Below are 18,779 nucleotides of genomic sequence, written 5' to 3' on the forward strand. Positions count from 1 at the left end.
AATTTAATAAGGTTATCACCTGTAGGATGCAAAAATGTCAGCACTAGATAAAATTCCAACTAAAGATTGCAAGAATAGATCTTATATTATTCCGTCATTCTCATAAGAAGTGTGAAAAAAAAGGCTTCAAGGTAAAATTCAGTATATCTGTGCTCTGATTACACAGCATATTTTATGTCTTCTTAGTTTCTAGACCGTTTTAAGTGTCAGTCCTTTTCTTTGTTACTATGCCTTTTTTAGGCAATGTCAGTCCTCAAAAGCTTCCAAAGTAACAAAACAGAATACAAATAACATAAAGGTATTGCTGCTCAATGTTAGGAGCATTAATAACAAACAAATAAATAAAACACCACTCCCTACAAGCACACCTTACCTGAAAAACATCAATATAAGTAAGCATTGTTTTGGAGACTTGGTTCAAGAGCATTAAGAGCTCCGCATCGGTGAAGAGTTTCAGGCCCACAGCACTAAAAAAAGACATTAAAGGTGGTGGTGTCTCCATATTTGTAAAAAAAGACTTCTCCTCTAGATTAGTTAGATAATTTGAAACTCCTCCACATCCAATTTAACATTAACAAGACCCCTTAATGTGTCATAGCTAACTAAAGATCCCCTCTATGTCCCCCTCAGCCAATAACTCTTATCTAAGTAGTATGGAGTCCCTATGCATTAAGCTAAACACCATTCTTTTAGGGGGTTTTAACTACCTCTCTATTAACTGGGAGATGTATACATCATCTAACTTGTATGCCCAGGGATTTCTGGACTTCATCAGTAGAAACTCTCTGGACCAGTTAGTCTGCATCACAAACAAATCTGATAAAATCCTGGGACTGATCTTTAGCAATATGGGTCAGTTCTGCTCCCTACAAACTATAACTTCCTCCATGGTCAAATCAGATCACAAAACAGTCATATTCACCTTAACACAGAAAACAGAAACATCTTCCAATTCATCAGTATTCAGAGATTATACCAAGGCTAATCTACAGAAAATGAGTGATCTCCTGGCTAAATTCAACATTCCCTTACAACTCAGTGACCCCATTGCTTATGGAAAATCCTTTACTGCCAAATTATATGCGCATGTGAATAGCTGCATAGATGCATATCTCCCCGCTCCAAAGTAAATACAATGCCAAATTCAAAAATAAAACCACACCATGGAACACAAATATAAATAGGCTCTATAATAAAATACACAAATAACTACATGTAAAAGTAAGTGTAACTGCAAAAAAGTTCCTGTTAACCTTTGCAGGGAACGTCAGCTTGTGATCAAATCAACCAAAGCCAGATACGAGGTAAAAATTGCCACCCCAGACAAAGGACAACCAAATGCCCTCTTTAACATGTTAGGTAGTCTTAGAAACAATGCCCAGTACTGTGCTGCTCTAGTAGCAGATGATATCACATACTCTGACACAGGATATAGTCGATCTTCACTCACTCTCCCCTAATACTTACCCATAGGTTCATAGGTATGTGTACTAGGCTAGCAATGACTACGGCCTATTTAAGTCTAGCCATGCATCCCAAATCTCTAACAAGTTCTGGTACCCTTGATAAGTGTAAGGAGGGACTTGAGGGATGAAACATTTACAAGCAAGGGCCTGGGAGAGTAACCATTTATAGGCTGCTTATGTCCATTAGTGACATAGATGCCAAAGCAGAGATGAATTTCCTGCTCCCCATCCGATTGTCCAATTTACACTTGAATTGGGTGAGGGAGGAACTCTGCTTCATATGGATGGAGAGTCTGTTGCACAGAAGGGGTGGTCGCTGGGATACATACCTGCCTCTCCAGCAGGTCTTATTTATATCACAGGCAAGGTTTAAGTCTTTAGAATGGGTAATTCTGGTGTTGTTTGTTTTGTGGACATGGAGGAGGTCCATCAGGATGAGGTCTGACAATGCCTTGTAAGCCAGCAGTAGATCTCCCCTCAACAGCTTGTAGGAGACAGAATACAGGGATAGAGCTTTGAGGCAGTCTGCATAGGATATGTTACTTAAGCCCTATACTCTTTTAATAAGGAATTTCTGTGGACATTTCAGTTATTGGATCTGCCTGGTTAGGTAAATACCAAATGGGGCATTGTACTGAATGACAAAGTCAGATGAATGCTGAATACAGTGGAACAATGACCTCCTTAAACCTCAATGCCATATATTTGTTTATAAGTTGCACAGCATAGAATGATTTCCTCACTACTGTAGACACATGGTGGTCAAAGGCTAGATTACTGCCTGTGTGTATCCCCAAGTCCCTGACTCTTCGGGAAGTGCTGTCAGTATGAAAGTTACAAGGGGTGGATGACTTCCTGAAGAACACTACTATGCATTTCTTGGCATTTAATTTCAGTCCATGGCTCTGACACAAGATATTTGTCTGTGTCAGCCCTTACTGTAGAACTTTAGTGTCAGTGAGGGATTCTATGACTGCTTTTAATTTGCAATCATCTGCAGATTTGGTCAGCCAGAGGCCCTTGACATTAGCCTTGACTTCTGACATGTAAATGCCAAAAAGGAGCAGTCCCAGGACTGATCTTTGAGGAACTTCTCTTGTGACTGTCTTCTTTGCACAGGTAGACTCCCCAATTCTAACTTCCTGTATCCTGTCGGTGAGCCAGCTGGCTATCCATCAGGTAACAGAAGGGATTATACCTAACTTCTTCAGTTTGTCAACAATGCCCAAGTGAAGTATTGTGTCAAACATCTTAGCCAGGTCAAGATAGGCAGTGTGAGCCATTTTGCCTTCATCCATTGTTTTGGTGATCTTCTCAAAGAAGTCTACCAGGCTGAGTAGTTACAACCTGGCCATGATAAAACCAAACTGGGTTGAGCTCAGTGTCTGGAGGCTTCCTATGTCATTACTGATTATTTGCATGATAATTCTTGCTATGGCTTTGCATATGAGACCAATGAGACTTATGGGTCTATAGTTACCAAGTTCTGTGGACAGTCCACCTTTGTGCAGAGTGGTGGATCTTGCTGTTCTCCATTCGTGATGCATGAAACCTGTTTGGAGGCTATGGTTATATAGCAATTCCAGAAGGGTTGACAGGTCATGTTTCATGCTATTTAGAAGGCATAATGGGATACTCTTTAGGCCTACTAATGCAGTGCTCTTGGCCTTAGAGAGAGCATTGAGGACCTGTTCCCTAGTGATAGTAGGGGGGAGTTATATTTGATGGTATTTTCTGAGAGGAGGTTGAGGAGGAGAGTGGGGTAACATTACAGCTGAATTTCTCTGCCAGTAGTAGATTTGCTATATCATCTGGCTAAATATAGGTGGCTCCATTAAAAATAAGCTCTGTACACAATTGTGTATTGCCTTTGAGGCTGGGAACATTGTGTATTACCCTTGAGGTTGTGACATATCTAAACCCCTCAAATCTCCTATGAATAAGTCTTCAAGGCACTCTCCAAGGCCAAGAACACTTCTTCTGTTGGGCTGGATAACATGCTGGGCTGCTTACCGGCCAGCCTGAAACAGGACCTGTCAGACCCCTAAGGAAACTATTCAATGTCAGCCTCCAAACTGGCTTTGTGCAGGATGAATGGTGGACAGCATCTGTCATCTCCTTGCACAAAGGTGGGGTGTCAATCGACATGAGACATTATCGACCCAGAATCTGACCAGTGTCTCGTGTAAAGCTATGGAAAAGATCATTATGGAGTTAATAAATAAGGATATATGTAACCTACAAACTCTTGACACAAGCTAGTTCAGATTTGTCAAGGGTAGCTCCTGCTTACTTAACCTGGTTAATTTCTTTGAGATGGTTACTGAAGCAATGGATGAGGGCAAATAAGTACACACACATCTCTAGACCTCAGAAAGGCATTAAACACCAGGCCTCACTCAGATAGCATAGATAAATTATCCCAGCTAAATAATAATCCCTATGTAACTCACTGGATAGCAAATTGGCTCACAAACAGAACCAAGAAAATTAGGGTGGGCAGCTCTACCTCCTCCAAAAGACCTGTTTATAGTAGTGAACACTGGGGTTCAGTCCTTGGGCCACTCATGTTTGGAATTTACTTCTCAAAGGTCTAAGCTAATGTCAGGGGTTTATGACTGACCAAGTTTGCAGATAACTATAAACTTGGTGCCATCATAAACTCCCTAGAGGGCATGAGGATCCTCCAAGACAGCCTTGCCCCAACAAACTCCTGGTGTCAAAATCATGGACTAAAACTGAATGTTAAATATATAACAGTATCCTTTGACAAGCAAAAAGTCCCACGTAACTATCCCATTGACAACACACCCCTGAAAATTGATCCAATAGTTCAGAACCTGGGGACCTATATATGCAATGCACTGTCCTTCGATCACCACATATCTAATATTGTAAGAAAGAGCATCTCATTGCACAGCTTATTAAAGGGTATTGCATCCAAGTCCAGGGATGGGATCATTTCATAGTATTATGCACTCATCCAACCAATTATTCAACATAATGCCTCCTTCAGTATGTAGCTGTCCAGCTATCTGGCACAGCTCAAATGCCCACATCACTTTCTTACTAAGAAAATCAAGGGTCTAAATCATAAAAAAAAATCAAAAGCTTTGTCCCTCTTCTCAGTGTTATACAGCCTATTCAGGAGTGATCTCTGCCTCCCACACAGAGCCTCAACAAACACTATCCTTTCAGACCTATTGCAAATTTGCAAGTCCAATGAAAGCATAGCAAACAGCTCAACAACTCTAAATCTATTTTGCAACATAAATAGAACAGAAGGAACTGATATATATCACAGGAAAACAACTTATTTGAAATTGTTGTCATTTTCACATAAGGCAAAGTTATTTTGTTACATTTTCAGATACAGTCTGGATGAATGGATGGATAACCACAAATGTATCCTGGTTTAGCACCCTTGCCCCTCATGGATAAGGGCAACATGTAAAAGTTCTGCTCATTTCTGGGTTATTTATGCTTAAATTAGAAGGGCTAAAAATGTCATGCAAATGTAAGGCTAGGCTTCTAAAGATCCTCATGGATCAATAATTTAGTAAGTACCTATGAACCTATGAACACCCTCATTAAACATTGTGAAGCTAGGTGAAGGCTGCCAGCCTAGCCAGATAGAATAATTCTGTCATTTGTAAATATTAATGTAAGCCACAGGCTTGTTCTCTTAAATGTGAAAAGACTGCTTTGGATATTGAACTTCAAATATGTAACAACAGTGCACTCTGCTGTAAGAAAGCTAAGTCAAGCATTTCATGACTGTCTTTGATGTCAAAGATATGTCTAGAGGGAGGCATCCTGCCTATTGTTTTAAGACCAGAGTTAATGGCTAGAATTTGTATGTATAAATGTCCTTTATTGCTCTGGTTTCTGACCAGGTGTAAAGAATGTAAATGTAGTTTCTGTTAGCCTGGGAACACCAGAGAAATGTGAAGAATGATGTCACGTGAAGCAGCTCTGTGATACTTTGGCTGTACAATGGTTTACTTCGTACCTCAGCAATAGGCAACAGGCTGTGCTCTGGGAGAATAAACTATCATCCCACCTTCCAGTCTCACTCGGTGTCCCTCAGGGCTCCATTCTAGGCCCTCTCTTATTCTCTATATTTATCAATGATCTCTACCTAGCTATTCCTCAGGCAACATGCATACAATATGCAGATGATTCTACTTTAATCTGTGCAGCTGAATCTTCAACAGAACTACAATCCCTAACTCAGAAAACATTTAACATAGTTGAAACCTGGTTCTTAAAACGTTGCCTTCTCTTGAATCCCAAAAAAACAAAGCTCCTTCTCTTTACACCTACCCGCAAATCCATGCCCTTAGATTTCTCTGTCATTTCTAACAATGGCACCCTCATATCCCTTGATTCTACCACCAAACTCCTAGGAATAACTATAGACAATCACCTCGGCTTTGATAACCATATTAACAATACTATAAAAACAGTCAACAGAAAAATGGGCTCCCTATACAGGATTAAATATTTTCTCACTCCAACCACCAGAACTACTATTGCCCATTCTCATCTAATCTCAACACTCCTCTATGCCTCACCTATTTACACCAACCTATCCAAGAAGAATCTTCTTAAACTCACTACATCTTACAACAACATTGCCAGATTTGCTACTGGTAATCACTTTAGAACTCATCACTGCCAGAATCTAAAACAACTAGGATGGCTTGAACTGCAAAATCAGCTTTATTTTAACCAACTAACCATTGTTCATAAGATCCTCAACCAGCCCAACAACACTCCTATACTCTCAAACCTCATTACTCCGTATAAAAATCTGAATACCTTACGCTCAGCTAACAAACCTCTACTTAGTATTAGTAAGTCTAATAACATGGCAGGAAACTCTCTTTTCTCTTACACAACTGGGAAATACTGGAATCTTCTACCTAGTGATCTTATATCACTTCCTTCCCTACCCATTTCAAACAAAAACTCAAAATACACCTTAGAACACACTGGTTGTGCCCTTGCACTAACCCTGACTAACATATTACCTCAGTGACCAAGTTTCTCCTAACTCCTCTTTAATTATAATTTAATGCTCTTTCTGCAAACTTTAGAAAAATAGCAAACCCACTTTAGTGACGTTCTACCTCACATGGTTATCTTGAGCAACATGTTATCAATACTCTTCTGCAACCACTCTCATGAAATTGTAAACCTTAAGTTTAATCTACCTCATGTGAATATTTTGTCCCACATTACTGTAAATATTTGTCTTGTAATATACTATAAAATGTTTGTATCTACTGCTATGTTAACTTGATTGTAACCTAACAAACACTGTTTGTATTTGTAACCTTATACATTTTGTTATAATGTATTTGTCTTTGGAGCTTTTCTCCCCGGGCCTCTACTGAAAATGGACAAATATCCAGTTGGACTAGCCCGGTCAACAAATGTAAAATAAAAAATAAATAAATAAATAAAAATCAATTTAAAGAAAGAGAATCAGAGAGCTCCAAGCATTTTGTCTTGAGAACATACAACATCACCAGCACTGCTTTGCTCTATATGTAAGTTATTTAGAACTGTGTTTTTCTTTGAAATAGCTAGGAATTAGGAAGATTAGACTAAGTGTTTTTCTGTGATGTCAAAACTTTTCTACGGTATTAAGTATTTCTCTGTGATCTCTGAACTCTTGACTAGCACTGTGTAGTAAGACGTATTGTCTTTTATTATTTATTATTAAATATTTTTAAACCTTTCAACTGTGGCTGTTTTATGTAGAGTTACTTTAAGCTCTAGAGTACATTGCACGTATATAGTATTACTGTACCAAGTCACTCTAATAAGCTCTGCTGTTCAGTCATACTTACCATTTGGATAATAATATTACACAGTAATAATTGGAAACCCTTTTAAGGGCCTTTGAGTAGCTGATAAATATTAGCTGAGTGGTGGCAATGATTTCTACCTTTTAAACTTGGCAGAAAAGGGGCACAGCTGGAGAACCTGTGTCAGCCTTCCACAGGAGTGTCTGTGTGATTGTATATAACTCTTACCTCAAAGTGTGTGTGTCAAATACTTGGGCAGGGACATAAAGCACTGGTTGGACAGAGAGGGTGCTGGAGGTTTTAGCTTACTCACTAGGCTGAGATCTGGACCCTATAGTTGTGCCAGTGGGGAGTCTTACTGGGAGATCTATATCATGTTATCACAAATTCAAAATGTCGAACATGAAAATAGCAAACGTGCTGAAAATTCAAAAGTTCTGTTTTTGAAATCACAGTACAGTGAAGATTGGGATATTTGCCCTTTCTTCACTGTACTGCAATCTCGGAGATGGAATATATATTTAGCGGAGGGGGGTGCAGCCCCCCATAATACCAAGTTCGAGGTTCGGCATTTTCACTCTTTTGAACGTTCAACATTTTGCATCTTCGATAATATGATATAGACACTTATTGGGGATCTGGAGAAAGGGGAGAAACCAGCCCCAGACTGACTGTGATCTCTGTGTGCTCTTAAGGGAAGTTGTACTTCACTGTGGATCTATTTATTATCCTTTCCCTATATGGATGCCTCTCACTGGTGTTAGTGGTGAGGATTGAGGCTCCTTGATTGCTGGGCCAATGCATAGGCATCACAAACATCATAAATGTAAGTCAGTCCATTACTGCAGCAGCAGAATGGCTTTTCAATGCAGGATCAAGGTAATCTGAAATGTGCCCAACATGTTGCCAATTTAGTTGCGGAAACAATCGATGAGAAATCTATATGGTCCTTGTGTTTCAGGGATATGGTGTGTCATTGCCCAAGTACCAGTAAAGCGGTATGGGTGGGAAAATAAACATTCTGGAAACTCATCATATTTTCCTCTGAACCATAATGGAAACATATCAATGCCAAGCTATGTGATGTTCTGTAAACACACTGGGAGGAAAAGTAGGTATGCCAATTTACATTGCAAAGCTTGCAAAAGTGAGGGATCTTAAGGATCTTCAGTTTATTTTCCTTTTACTGGATAGACAAGACCAGAGGTCTCTTTTACATGGGAGGTCCAAGAGCAAAGGAAAGTGTAGTGGCTTGCCCAGTATTACAAATTGCCAAATGAGTATACTTGGACTCAAATTCACATCTCTAGCGTTACAATCTTCGTGCCTTCAACTGCTCTGATAAACTGGTTCCTGTGATGAATATAAAGCTTTCTTGGTCAGACTGGAAACAAAACTGGAACTTGTACTCAAACTGATGTGATATACCACATGCAGGTATATCAGGGGAGAGGAAATGAAAAGAGTCACCTCCCCCCACACACACACACACACACACACACACACACACACACACACACACACACACACACACACACACACACACACACACACACACACACACGCGCACATATATGCACCTGCTTCCATCCAGCGATGAAAAGTCTCATCTGGCTCCTATACTGGTCACATGAACAGCCACCACCACCCACATAAGTTTACCAGGTAAGTATGAAACCAAAGTAGAGATATATGTGCACACATACATACATACCAATATGCATAGTTGCATGCATACATATACACTGCAGAAAAAAAGGCTGCTGACCTCTAGTGTGCCGAGTTATTGCTGTTAACACCTTACTGCTGCTCCTTCCTACCTCTCTGTCACAAAGCTTCTTGAATAACTTAGTTGTTTTGCTCCCCAGTGCTTATTTTCTTTCTGACAACAGACGTTTTTATAAAGTAGTATTTCCACATATCTAGGAACATCTCCTTTCTAGTTGCATTTTATGTTTTAGTCATCCTCTTGCTGTCCTTATTTCTCTGTTTATTCCTTAACAGTTCCCACTGATGGCCTTATGCATCCATATCACAGCCTTTTGTTCCTTCCTAGTTTCTAGTGACGATGTTCACTATCTGTCTAACATTTTCTTGTACATTATTCTCCCAGTCTTCTGGCCTCCCTAGTACAAGTGGTAAGACCATGTCTCCGCCCCCTTTCTAACAGGCTTAGCTGCTGTTTTCTCATTTTGCTCCCAGTAACTAATTGCTAATGTGGCTGTTATTTCCAGGTCTTTTTCCTAGACCATGGATTTGAGTACAGTTCTTCCCAGTTCATAATCACTTTTTGGATTATTCTTTTCCAGATGGAGACCTGGTCATTATTAATGAAGAGACAGTAAGGAAAATAAATGGACAGGGTGCTCTGATCAAGTAGTTCCCTACTATTACATCTTGAATGAAGACATGTGTCTTACATTTCTGAAAAGTAGCTTTTAGAAAACTCAGGCTTTCCTTCAAGAATACACTGGTAAGAACAACAGAACAGAGTGATTTAGAAGCACAGTGGGTCATTTTAGAAGTACAAGGAGAAAACTCATGTACCAATATAGGTTCATAATTCAGTAATCAAGCTTACAAGTTACTAGTCTCTTGGTATTTGGGAAGTTTGATTCCACCCCATATTAGTATGTAAACATTTTTTTCTGAATACAGTTAATGGCTGATTTTCTTGATTCTAAAAGGAAAAAAGTAATCACAGAAGACTTTGTATAATGTGTCTATCACATTGTCTCTTTTGTTTATTAGATTCTCAGATCTGATGCTACCTCCCCCAGAGTTGTGCCCCAAGTGTAAACTTTCAAATAGAACCAGATCTTGTACTGCCTTATAGACTACACATAAATCACCTCTACTTAATTTCAAGAAAAAGAATATAATGAGAGTTTCAGAAGCCTTTTTGTTTTCTAATCCTGTGATGTTCTGGTAAGAAATAATAGCTTTTCAAGATTTTTCAGGTAGTTTATTCAAATGCTTTAGGAGGCAGCAATGTATTCAATAATTTTTAATGGATGAGGTATAAACTGGTGTAATGATCTCATTGGGTGACTAGATATGCCATTTAGCAGTAGGTGGACTACAGAATATGCTTTTCTGACTTTGGTAGGCACACACTGGCTGAATGTTAAATTGTTGTCTATAAATGTCCATGGATCCTTAATAATTGCATCATTTTTTTAATAATGTGATTATTAATGTTCTTTTTTGTAAGTCTCATTGTCCTATATTTACTAAAATTAAACATGAAGTCACTAAGACTGCACCAGGTATGCATTTTTTAAATCATCCTGGAGAATGTTGACAACTTTTATGGAATCAATTACACTATCCAATTGGAAATCAATATAACTGATTATTCAGAGGTCCTTTCCCACTTTTATATCATAGAAGAACAGTGCAAAAAGAAGTGGTCCCAGGAAAGAGCCCTGCGGGACACCACAGGTATCCCTCAACCCTGGCTTAGTGTGTTTTGTATCTTAACACATCTTACAGACTGACTTGCATTTAGTTTGGCATTTAATGCTATTTATTTGTGAATTATTCTCTTATATGTCAACTGCCTTAGCTATCCACAAGTTAAACATGCACTGTCAGTCCTTCAACAAGTGCTGTTCTAACATCTTCAAAGAATGTCACAAGATTTAAAAAGGAAGATGTCCCCTTAACAAACCCATACTGCTCCACATCTAGCAGAATCAAGTATTCTGTGTCATTATAAGTAAGCTTCAGTATAACTTCCTAATTTTTATGCAGAATGCTGGCCAGGCAGATGGGTTTAGCACTGGCTGGGTATGATATGGTCCCCTCCTTGTGAATTGGCATGATACTTATATGTTAGAGTATATCACTACACTTCCTAAAGCATCAGTAGACAACAAACCATAGCATATGAGTTAAACCCCTCACCATCTATACTACAAGTGTATACATTTTTCTCATGCAAAAGGTATGCTATTTTTTTCTTTTTATTTTTTGATAAGGATAACCACCTGAAATGTTTAATGGAGCTGAAAGCTCTGGCCATTACATCATTTATTTATTTCAGTTGGTTAACTGGGGGTAATGAATGAATGGCAGCGGAACTATTCCAGTCATAACTTGGGAATACTGTAGAAACATGATAAAAGTCTACAATGACTGCATTACAAGAGAGACATAGCAGACTAGGTTAATGTTTTGAAGAAATGAAAGGCTGAACTCACAATATCGCACTACCAAACTAGTATATAGGCTAACTGCAGCAACAAAAAATTAATGTAATGGAATTACTATGAAAATAACACGTGATGTTACAGTACTGGAATCACAATGTAAGTAAGAAGTTGGTGTTCTAAACATATAAGTTGGGTTACCTTCCCAGAATGCATTGCAGGTATGTATAAATTATTGGCCAATACCTACTCTGATATAATTTTATGGGTGTTGTCATACAGGTAACTAGTGGGCAAATTAAAAAAAATCAAAAACACAGTATAATCGTAATTTCTTTTCAAAATCACTTGTGATTTTAACATAAAGAGTATAACTAGAAATGAAGTAAAATGTAAAACAAAGAAGCATGGGAAGAACAGCAAAATATTTTAAGGTCAGCAGACTGGTGCAGAAGGAAGATTACTGCTTCACAGCACTATGGTCTGAGACTCAGGCTTGGGTTGCAGTCACTGTCTGTGTGTGGAGCTGTATATTCATCATTCTCTAAATATGGAGAGGAAATTCTCTGAATTTCTGCATGTTTTTTTTCAGGTTACTCTGGTTTGTAATTACTTTCAAGAAATGCTGGTTGAATAACTGCCTACACTAAACTGACATACTGGTGCAGCTACACTTCATTACAGCACCTGCAGGTAAGTGACTTTTGTGCAAATTTGTTTTATGGCTCTTTCTTTGTTAAATGTTAAATAGTTGTGTATTATATTGTGTGAGTTTGCAGTGTGTCCCAGTTTGTTTTTTTTTTTGTTTTTTTTTACTTCCCATTGTATTGATTCTATGCAGCTGGTATACTTAACTTAGGGGGTGGTTTATTTATATTTTATGTGTGTGCATTTTGGGGGGGGATTACACTTCTTGATGGTAAAAAATTGATTATGAGACGTGTTTTTAGATGTCTCAAGAGAATATAAAGAAACCTCTATATATCTGAGATTATATAGAAATAAAACCCTTTTAATGTAAAAAAAAACAGTTCTTTAAACAAAGAGGGATTTATTATTCATTCCCAACATAACACCTTCACTGAGGCTGTCCCTGACACTAAACCTCTAGGTGTCATCATAGATGAAAGCCTAAGATTTGACTTGCACATTAACAGCAATATCAAAAAGACACATCAAAAACTGGGCATGCTCTGCAGGCACAAATACGTGCTCACCCATTCCGCAAGACTATCCCCTAGCCTATTCCTTTCCTCTACCATCACTTCTTTACAGGGCTCTGCTCCTTATCAATATTCAGTCCTTTCTTAGATCCAAACTGACTCATACTACAATAAATTCCTACATTTGTAACCAATGCAAATTATTCATCTCACCATTGTGCCTCACTTCAACATCACCTTACAACTAACCACCGCTATCAAACTGATATTCAGGCCATCTAATTGCCCTGCCCTCACTACACTGCTTACCCTGTACCACTTTGGACTACTCTGATCCAAAAATCAAATGTTCTTAATTGTAGAAAAACCTAACCTTTCAAATGGTCAGATGCTTTACTCCCTTGCTATTGCTGAACTATGGAATAGCCCACCATCACTCAGGACTACTAGCAACACAGCACTCTTTAAAAACTCCCTGAAACAGCACCTGTCCTCTCTATGGCAGTGCACATGTGCCAGGACTGCACTTCCCAAAACCTAACACTACCTACTACTCTGTTATAACTCTTCCTCCTTCTACTTAGACAACTGCAGTTCTAACACTACCCACTATATCGGTTCTACCATTACTTTAAGTTGATGACTTTACAAAGATCAATTATTCACACTAAGCTGTCTTAGGATTAACCTAATTATCCAACTTAATATCCAATCTTGTCATGTCATAAATGTACAATCACTTTATCCTTTATGCTGTAATGTAATAATATGCAACATTTTTCACCTAGTCACTCAATTCCATACTGCAACTCAGGCATATCTATGTAGATTAAGATAATCTATGGAATTGTAGGTGTTGTGCATTGCATGTTATTATATTGTATATTGTACATTATATCTCTACAGTTGATTGTGGAGGTTTTCTCCACAGGCCTTCACTGAAAATGGGCTCACTAAGGCCCAGTGGAGCATTCCAGTAAACAAATGCAAATAAATAAATCACTGTTTTTTTTTTTTATTATTTAATTGTATTGTATAAGCTATAGAGGTGTTCGCTATAACATTTTGCACGACTGACTGACTGAATTGGTCACCAAATGACCAGTGCTCCCATCTTTCCTTTTCCACACAGTGTGCATACATACAAAAAAGCTCCATTAAAAAGCTATAATAACAGAGCTTCACTTTCCCTTCAGACTTACTGTTGTCAGCTGCCTCCAAGAACCTAACCCCATACGCTATTCTTGCAACCAAATAAAGAAAAAATGAAACTGAGAGAAATGTCTGGAAGCTTACACATTCCCGAAACTGATGTGAAAAGAAAAATAAGGAGGAAGAGAGGAACAAAATGAGAACTAGACAAAAATGAGTGATGAAAATGAGGGAGAGAGAGACAGAGGGAATGAGTGGCAGCATACCTGTCAACTGTCCAGATTTTTGCCTCTTATTTTTGGTCTGTTCCTCATACAATTTGTGGTTTTCTGGCAAAGTACTGAGGATTGAAGTCACTAAGTAATATTAAATAACTGACATTCAAGTTTCAGGCTTTATATCCTTCGGCAGATATATTCTAGCAACTTTCTAAGTTTATATGAGCAATATTTAAAATCTGGCCTTATTTTGGGGCCTTTGTCTCTTCATGATTTCTGGCTTTGTCCAGATTTCTTGCGGTGAGTGGTTGGGAGGTCTGAGTGGCAGACAGAAACAGACCTGTATTTCACTTTAAAATAATTTTAATTAATATTAGTCTTCTTTATGATTACCTTAATGACAGATTGTATGTCTGCTCTCAGTCTCTAAACTCCTGCTCTGTCAAAACTCCCTTTAAAACTACAAAACACAAAAGCATGATATGGTTTTAAACTACCATTTCTGCAGCTGTGTTTGTTGAAAAGTATGTTCATGGTGCTTATCCTGCAGAGCAGTATGGCTAAAGACTTGAATTTACCCCTACTATTTTGCATTCATAAAACACTACAAGCTTTGTCCAACAATGTTTCCAGCAGTGATTTACTTCAGTTTCTTGCTGGCTGTTTCCACGGCTTCATCAAGGTGGCAGATTTGTACAAATGCTGCATTCTTTTTTGGGACTCATGCAGACTATGGTGACACAAACTTGACTTATGCATGCAGAAACATGTCAACAGGTAGGGAAGACGGTCTGTAGTCAAGGACAGCACTATGGAATATGTACATGAAACTGCAAATATGCAGACTCATGACTTCACAAGAATCAAATTATGTGCTCTACAGAGATGCAAAAGTACTTACAACAGGCTTCTCCCTGTGTGTGTCAACAGCTTCTTCACCTATGGGAAAGCACTCCACCTGGCAGCCTGAAACAGAAAAAGAGTTTTAAATGTTAGTTAAGACTCTACTCGATTTTTTCATCATTCACTGTTAATAAAGGTGTGGGGTTCATATGTGTGAGTATGAGTGAGTGAGTGAGTGTGTGTGTGTGTGTGTGTGTGTGTGTGTGTGTGTGTGTGTGTGTGTGTGTGTGTGTGTGTGTGTGTGTGTGTGTTAGTGTGTGACATTTTCCATAATGTAAATATCTTGCATATCTGTATCTACCTATGTAATACATGTGTTTATAGGTGTATATGGATCTACTACAAATGGTCGAATTCCCACAATCTCGAACTTCATATGGCCAACCCCATATGATCGATTTTGTGAAAGCTTGACCGGACTGCATGGAGATCTGCATACAGCGCAAAACGGGAATATTTTCCATTACTGCACTGTAGTGCGATCTCAGAGTTGGTATATTTAAGTATGGGGGGTGTGGGGTGCAAGGCGGCTTGCCCCCTCTGCAAAATACTGATTTTATCAGTATTTCTTTTGTTTTATGCCAGTTTAGAAAACCGACTTTCATGATAATGCACTTTTGCGGTAGTGCAGTTTCGCTCTTATGGGTGTCAGTGTTGCTTGTTCGAGATTTTGGGATTTCGAGCAAGTGACATAGACGTGTGTGTGTGTGTGTGTGTGTGTGTGTGTGTGTGTGTGTGTGTGTGTGTGTGTGTGTGTGTGTGTGTGTGTGTGTGTGTGTGTGTGTGTGTGTGTGTGTGTTGTATGTATATATATATATATATATATATATATATATATATATATATATATATAGATATACAATATATATATATATATATATATATATATATATATATATATATATATATATATATATGTGTGTAAAATATATAAATATATATATATATATATATATATATATATATATATATAGTTCAAAATGTTGACAGATCAAAATCTGGACACTCAGAATACAGACAAAACCCACATTAAATTTATACACAAAAGTCAAACGCTCTACTTATCTGATCAATTTCACCAAAAATACACTAAAATGAAAAAAAAAACACTAAACCTTACCAATATGCTAGAACATGGCTTGTCTGAATAGTGATAATGTTACAGAAAGACTTTTTCTAAGGTAAGGTGCAGGAATAGGGGCAAGGTTACCTCATAGTAGTAAAGTGGGGTGGGCAGAAATTCTGAACTATCAACATTCTGAAAGTGCCCTTCTGATTGTCAGTATTCTGAAATGTAAACATTCTGAATGGTGACTATATATGTTTATCTCATGAACTATCAAATGCTTCAAAGAAGAAATGAAAAAAGACCAATCATTTTAGAGTGAATAAAAAATTATCACATTCCAAAACAATACAAAAATATTTCTTTGCAGGGGGGCAAGACCCACTGCACCCTGACACCCTCTGCTAATTTTATATATATGTATGTATGTATGTAGATCATTTAACTGACAGCTTACAATGCTGAATTGCACCATACTAAAATCAGAGACAAGCACACTTAGAACACCAATAACTAACTCTTTCTAGAACTTAAAAACTATTTACTAACCCTCTTAACAGAAATGGGACAATGTACAACAAAACTAGGTGGAGGGCTACATCCCCCACACACCTCCTAATTATATATACTAAATCCAGGATCACACTACAGTGGGGAAAAGGACATATACCTTTAACTTGTCTTACAGTACTCTACACGCTTCCACTACTTCTGGGAACTCACAAAACATTTGTCAAATTACTTTAGATACTTTGCATAAAAATGTGAATAGAAAAACCCACATTTAGAAACACTACAACACTACATTCTACATGACTATCGGAATTCTAACAGTAAGCGCTATAAGTTACAGTAATTCTTTTTATCACAAACAAGTCACAGGTGAAGGAAAATCCACAGCATCTATGTCTTACATGTCAGTGAAATGGAAGTCAGTCAAATGAGTTTTAGGTCAAATGAAATTTAGGTCAACTGGGTGTTGGTCAAATGGGTGTCAGTCAAATGACATTTAGGTCAAGTGAAATAGACCCATATATAGAGTTTACCATGAGATGGTCAAACCAGACTCCATCGAATGATGGAATTACTGACCCACTTTGGCTAAAACGACAATGTTGAATTCCGACACTGTCGAAATATGACTCGCTGTAAATCTCGAAACAGGCTTTAACATGGGTCAAGATGGGAGCGAGACACACACCAACTCAGAGATCACACAACAGCAAAATGGCAAATTCCCAAATTTCCAGACCTCACTCCAAAATTACCATGTATGGAAAGTAACCAACAGCCTGAAAAACAAGAAAAAGGGAGCGTACACTTTCCTGAGCGTTCATTCTTATGGACTGCAGCTACACACACACACACACACACACACACACACACACACACACACACACACACACACATATATATATATATATATATATATATATATATATATATATATATATATATATATATATATATATAGATATGTATGTATATATATATATATATATATATTTTTTTTTATTAAACTGTATGTTATTCAAATATATATATATATATATATATATATATATATATATATATATATATACAGGATGATCATAGGATCATAGGAGGTTGCTAGGCTAATGGCCTCACAGCCCTTACAAGCCCAGCCAGGTTCCACCCGTGTTCCCAAGGCTATCTTGTTCAAGCAGACACTAAAAATCAGTACCTATTGCTCCTGTCCAAGAAGGACACAAGTGGAACCCCAGCGGTGAATTTCCAGTTACCCATCCAATCGTCCAAATTTCACTTAAATAGGGCCAATGAGGGGCTTTGTTTAACATGAACAGGAAGCTTGTTCCAAAGGTGGGGCAAACTCTGTGAGACAAATCTGTCTGTCCAGCAAGTTCTGCTGATGTCACATACCAGGTTAAGGTTTTCTGAGCGAGTGACCCGTGTGCCATTTGACTTATGAATATGCAGCATTTCCATTAAAGCTGGGTCAGACATTGCTCTATAAACAAAGCACAGGTCACCTCTGAGCAGTCTGTATGACAGAGTAAAGTGACAATGATTTCAGTCAGTCTGCTTTAGACAGATCTTGTAGACCCTGAAATTTCTTTGTAAGGAACCTTTGTTGTCTCTCCAATTGCTGCAGGAGTTTGGAAAGGAACATGCCAAATGGAGCATTATACTCTATTATTGGCCTGATAAGGGAAGATTACAGGGGGTTATAACCTCTTTGTGCAAAGGGATGATAGCAGTTGTTTTCCATTCCGCTGGGACAAAGCCAAGGCTTAGGCTGTGATTGAAAAGTATGCCTAATGGTGATGCTAATTCCTGTTTTAACCATTGTGGAACACAGCCCGGGATGTTGTCAGGTCCCATAGAGGCTGTGTGTTTGGCCTTGGAAATTGTGTTTAAGACCTGCTCCTCAGAGATATTAGGTGAGGGACAGGTATTAGGGATGCTTTGGGGTATATGTGGTGGGAGCAGGGGAGTACGTTTTCACTGAACCTGTCAGACAGCATGTTTGCTCTATCCACAGATTCTATATATATGTAATACCATTAACTATGAGTTTAGTGCAAATTTGGGCCTTACATTTGAGGTTACTGATGTAACTAAAGAACATCTTGTGGCTATCCTTAGTTAGGAAAGCTAATCTGGATTCATAGTTAGCTTTGGAGGACTTCACTAGGAGTCTTATTTGCTTGTTTAAGTTGAGGAGGGAGTGTTTCCAGTTTTGGGACCGTTCCTTCCTACTTTTTGACAGCAATTTCATTCTCCTGTTGTATAGCCTATTAATGGCAGTTGTCCACCAGGCAGGTTTGTTTTTCCTTGAAGATCTTGCTTTGGTTC

General features: G+C 38.2%; 1 protein-coding gene across 2 annotated transcripts in view; it reads right to left on the reverse strand.

Moving 5' to 3' along the window:
* PFKFB1 (6-phosphofructo-2-kinase/fructose-2,6-biphosphatase 1) overlaps positions 1–18,779 on the reverse strand; it is a 507,147-nt gene that overhangs the window by 6,905 nt on the left and 481,463 nt on the right. For both annotated transcript variants that reach the window (XM_044089060.1, XM_044089061.1), the window contains exon 13: positions 14,874–14,938. In XM_044089060.1, the coding sequence (XP_043944995.1) occupies positions 14,874–14,938 (65 nt within the window). The remainder of the gene's footprint in view (positions 1–14,873; positions 14,939–18,779) is intronic.

Source organism: Protopterus annectens, chromosome 12.part0 (assembly GCF_019279795.1).
Source record: "Protopterus annectens isolate FY-2018-M chromosome 12.part0, PAN1.0, whole genome shotgun sequence".
Taxonomy (NCBI): Eukaryota; Metazoa; Chordata; order Ceratodontiformes; family Protopteridae; genus Protopterus; species Protopterus annectens.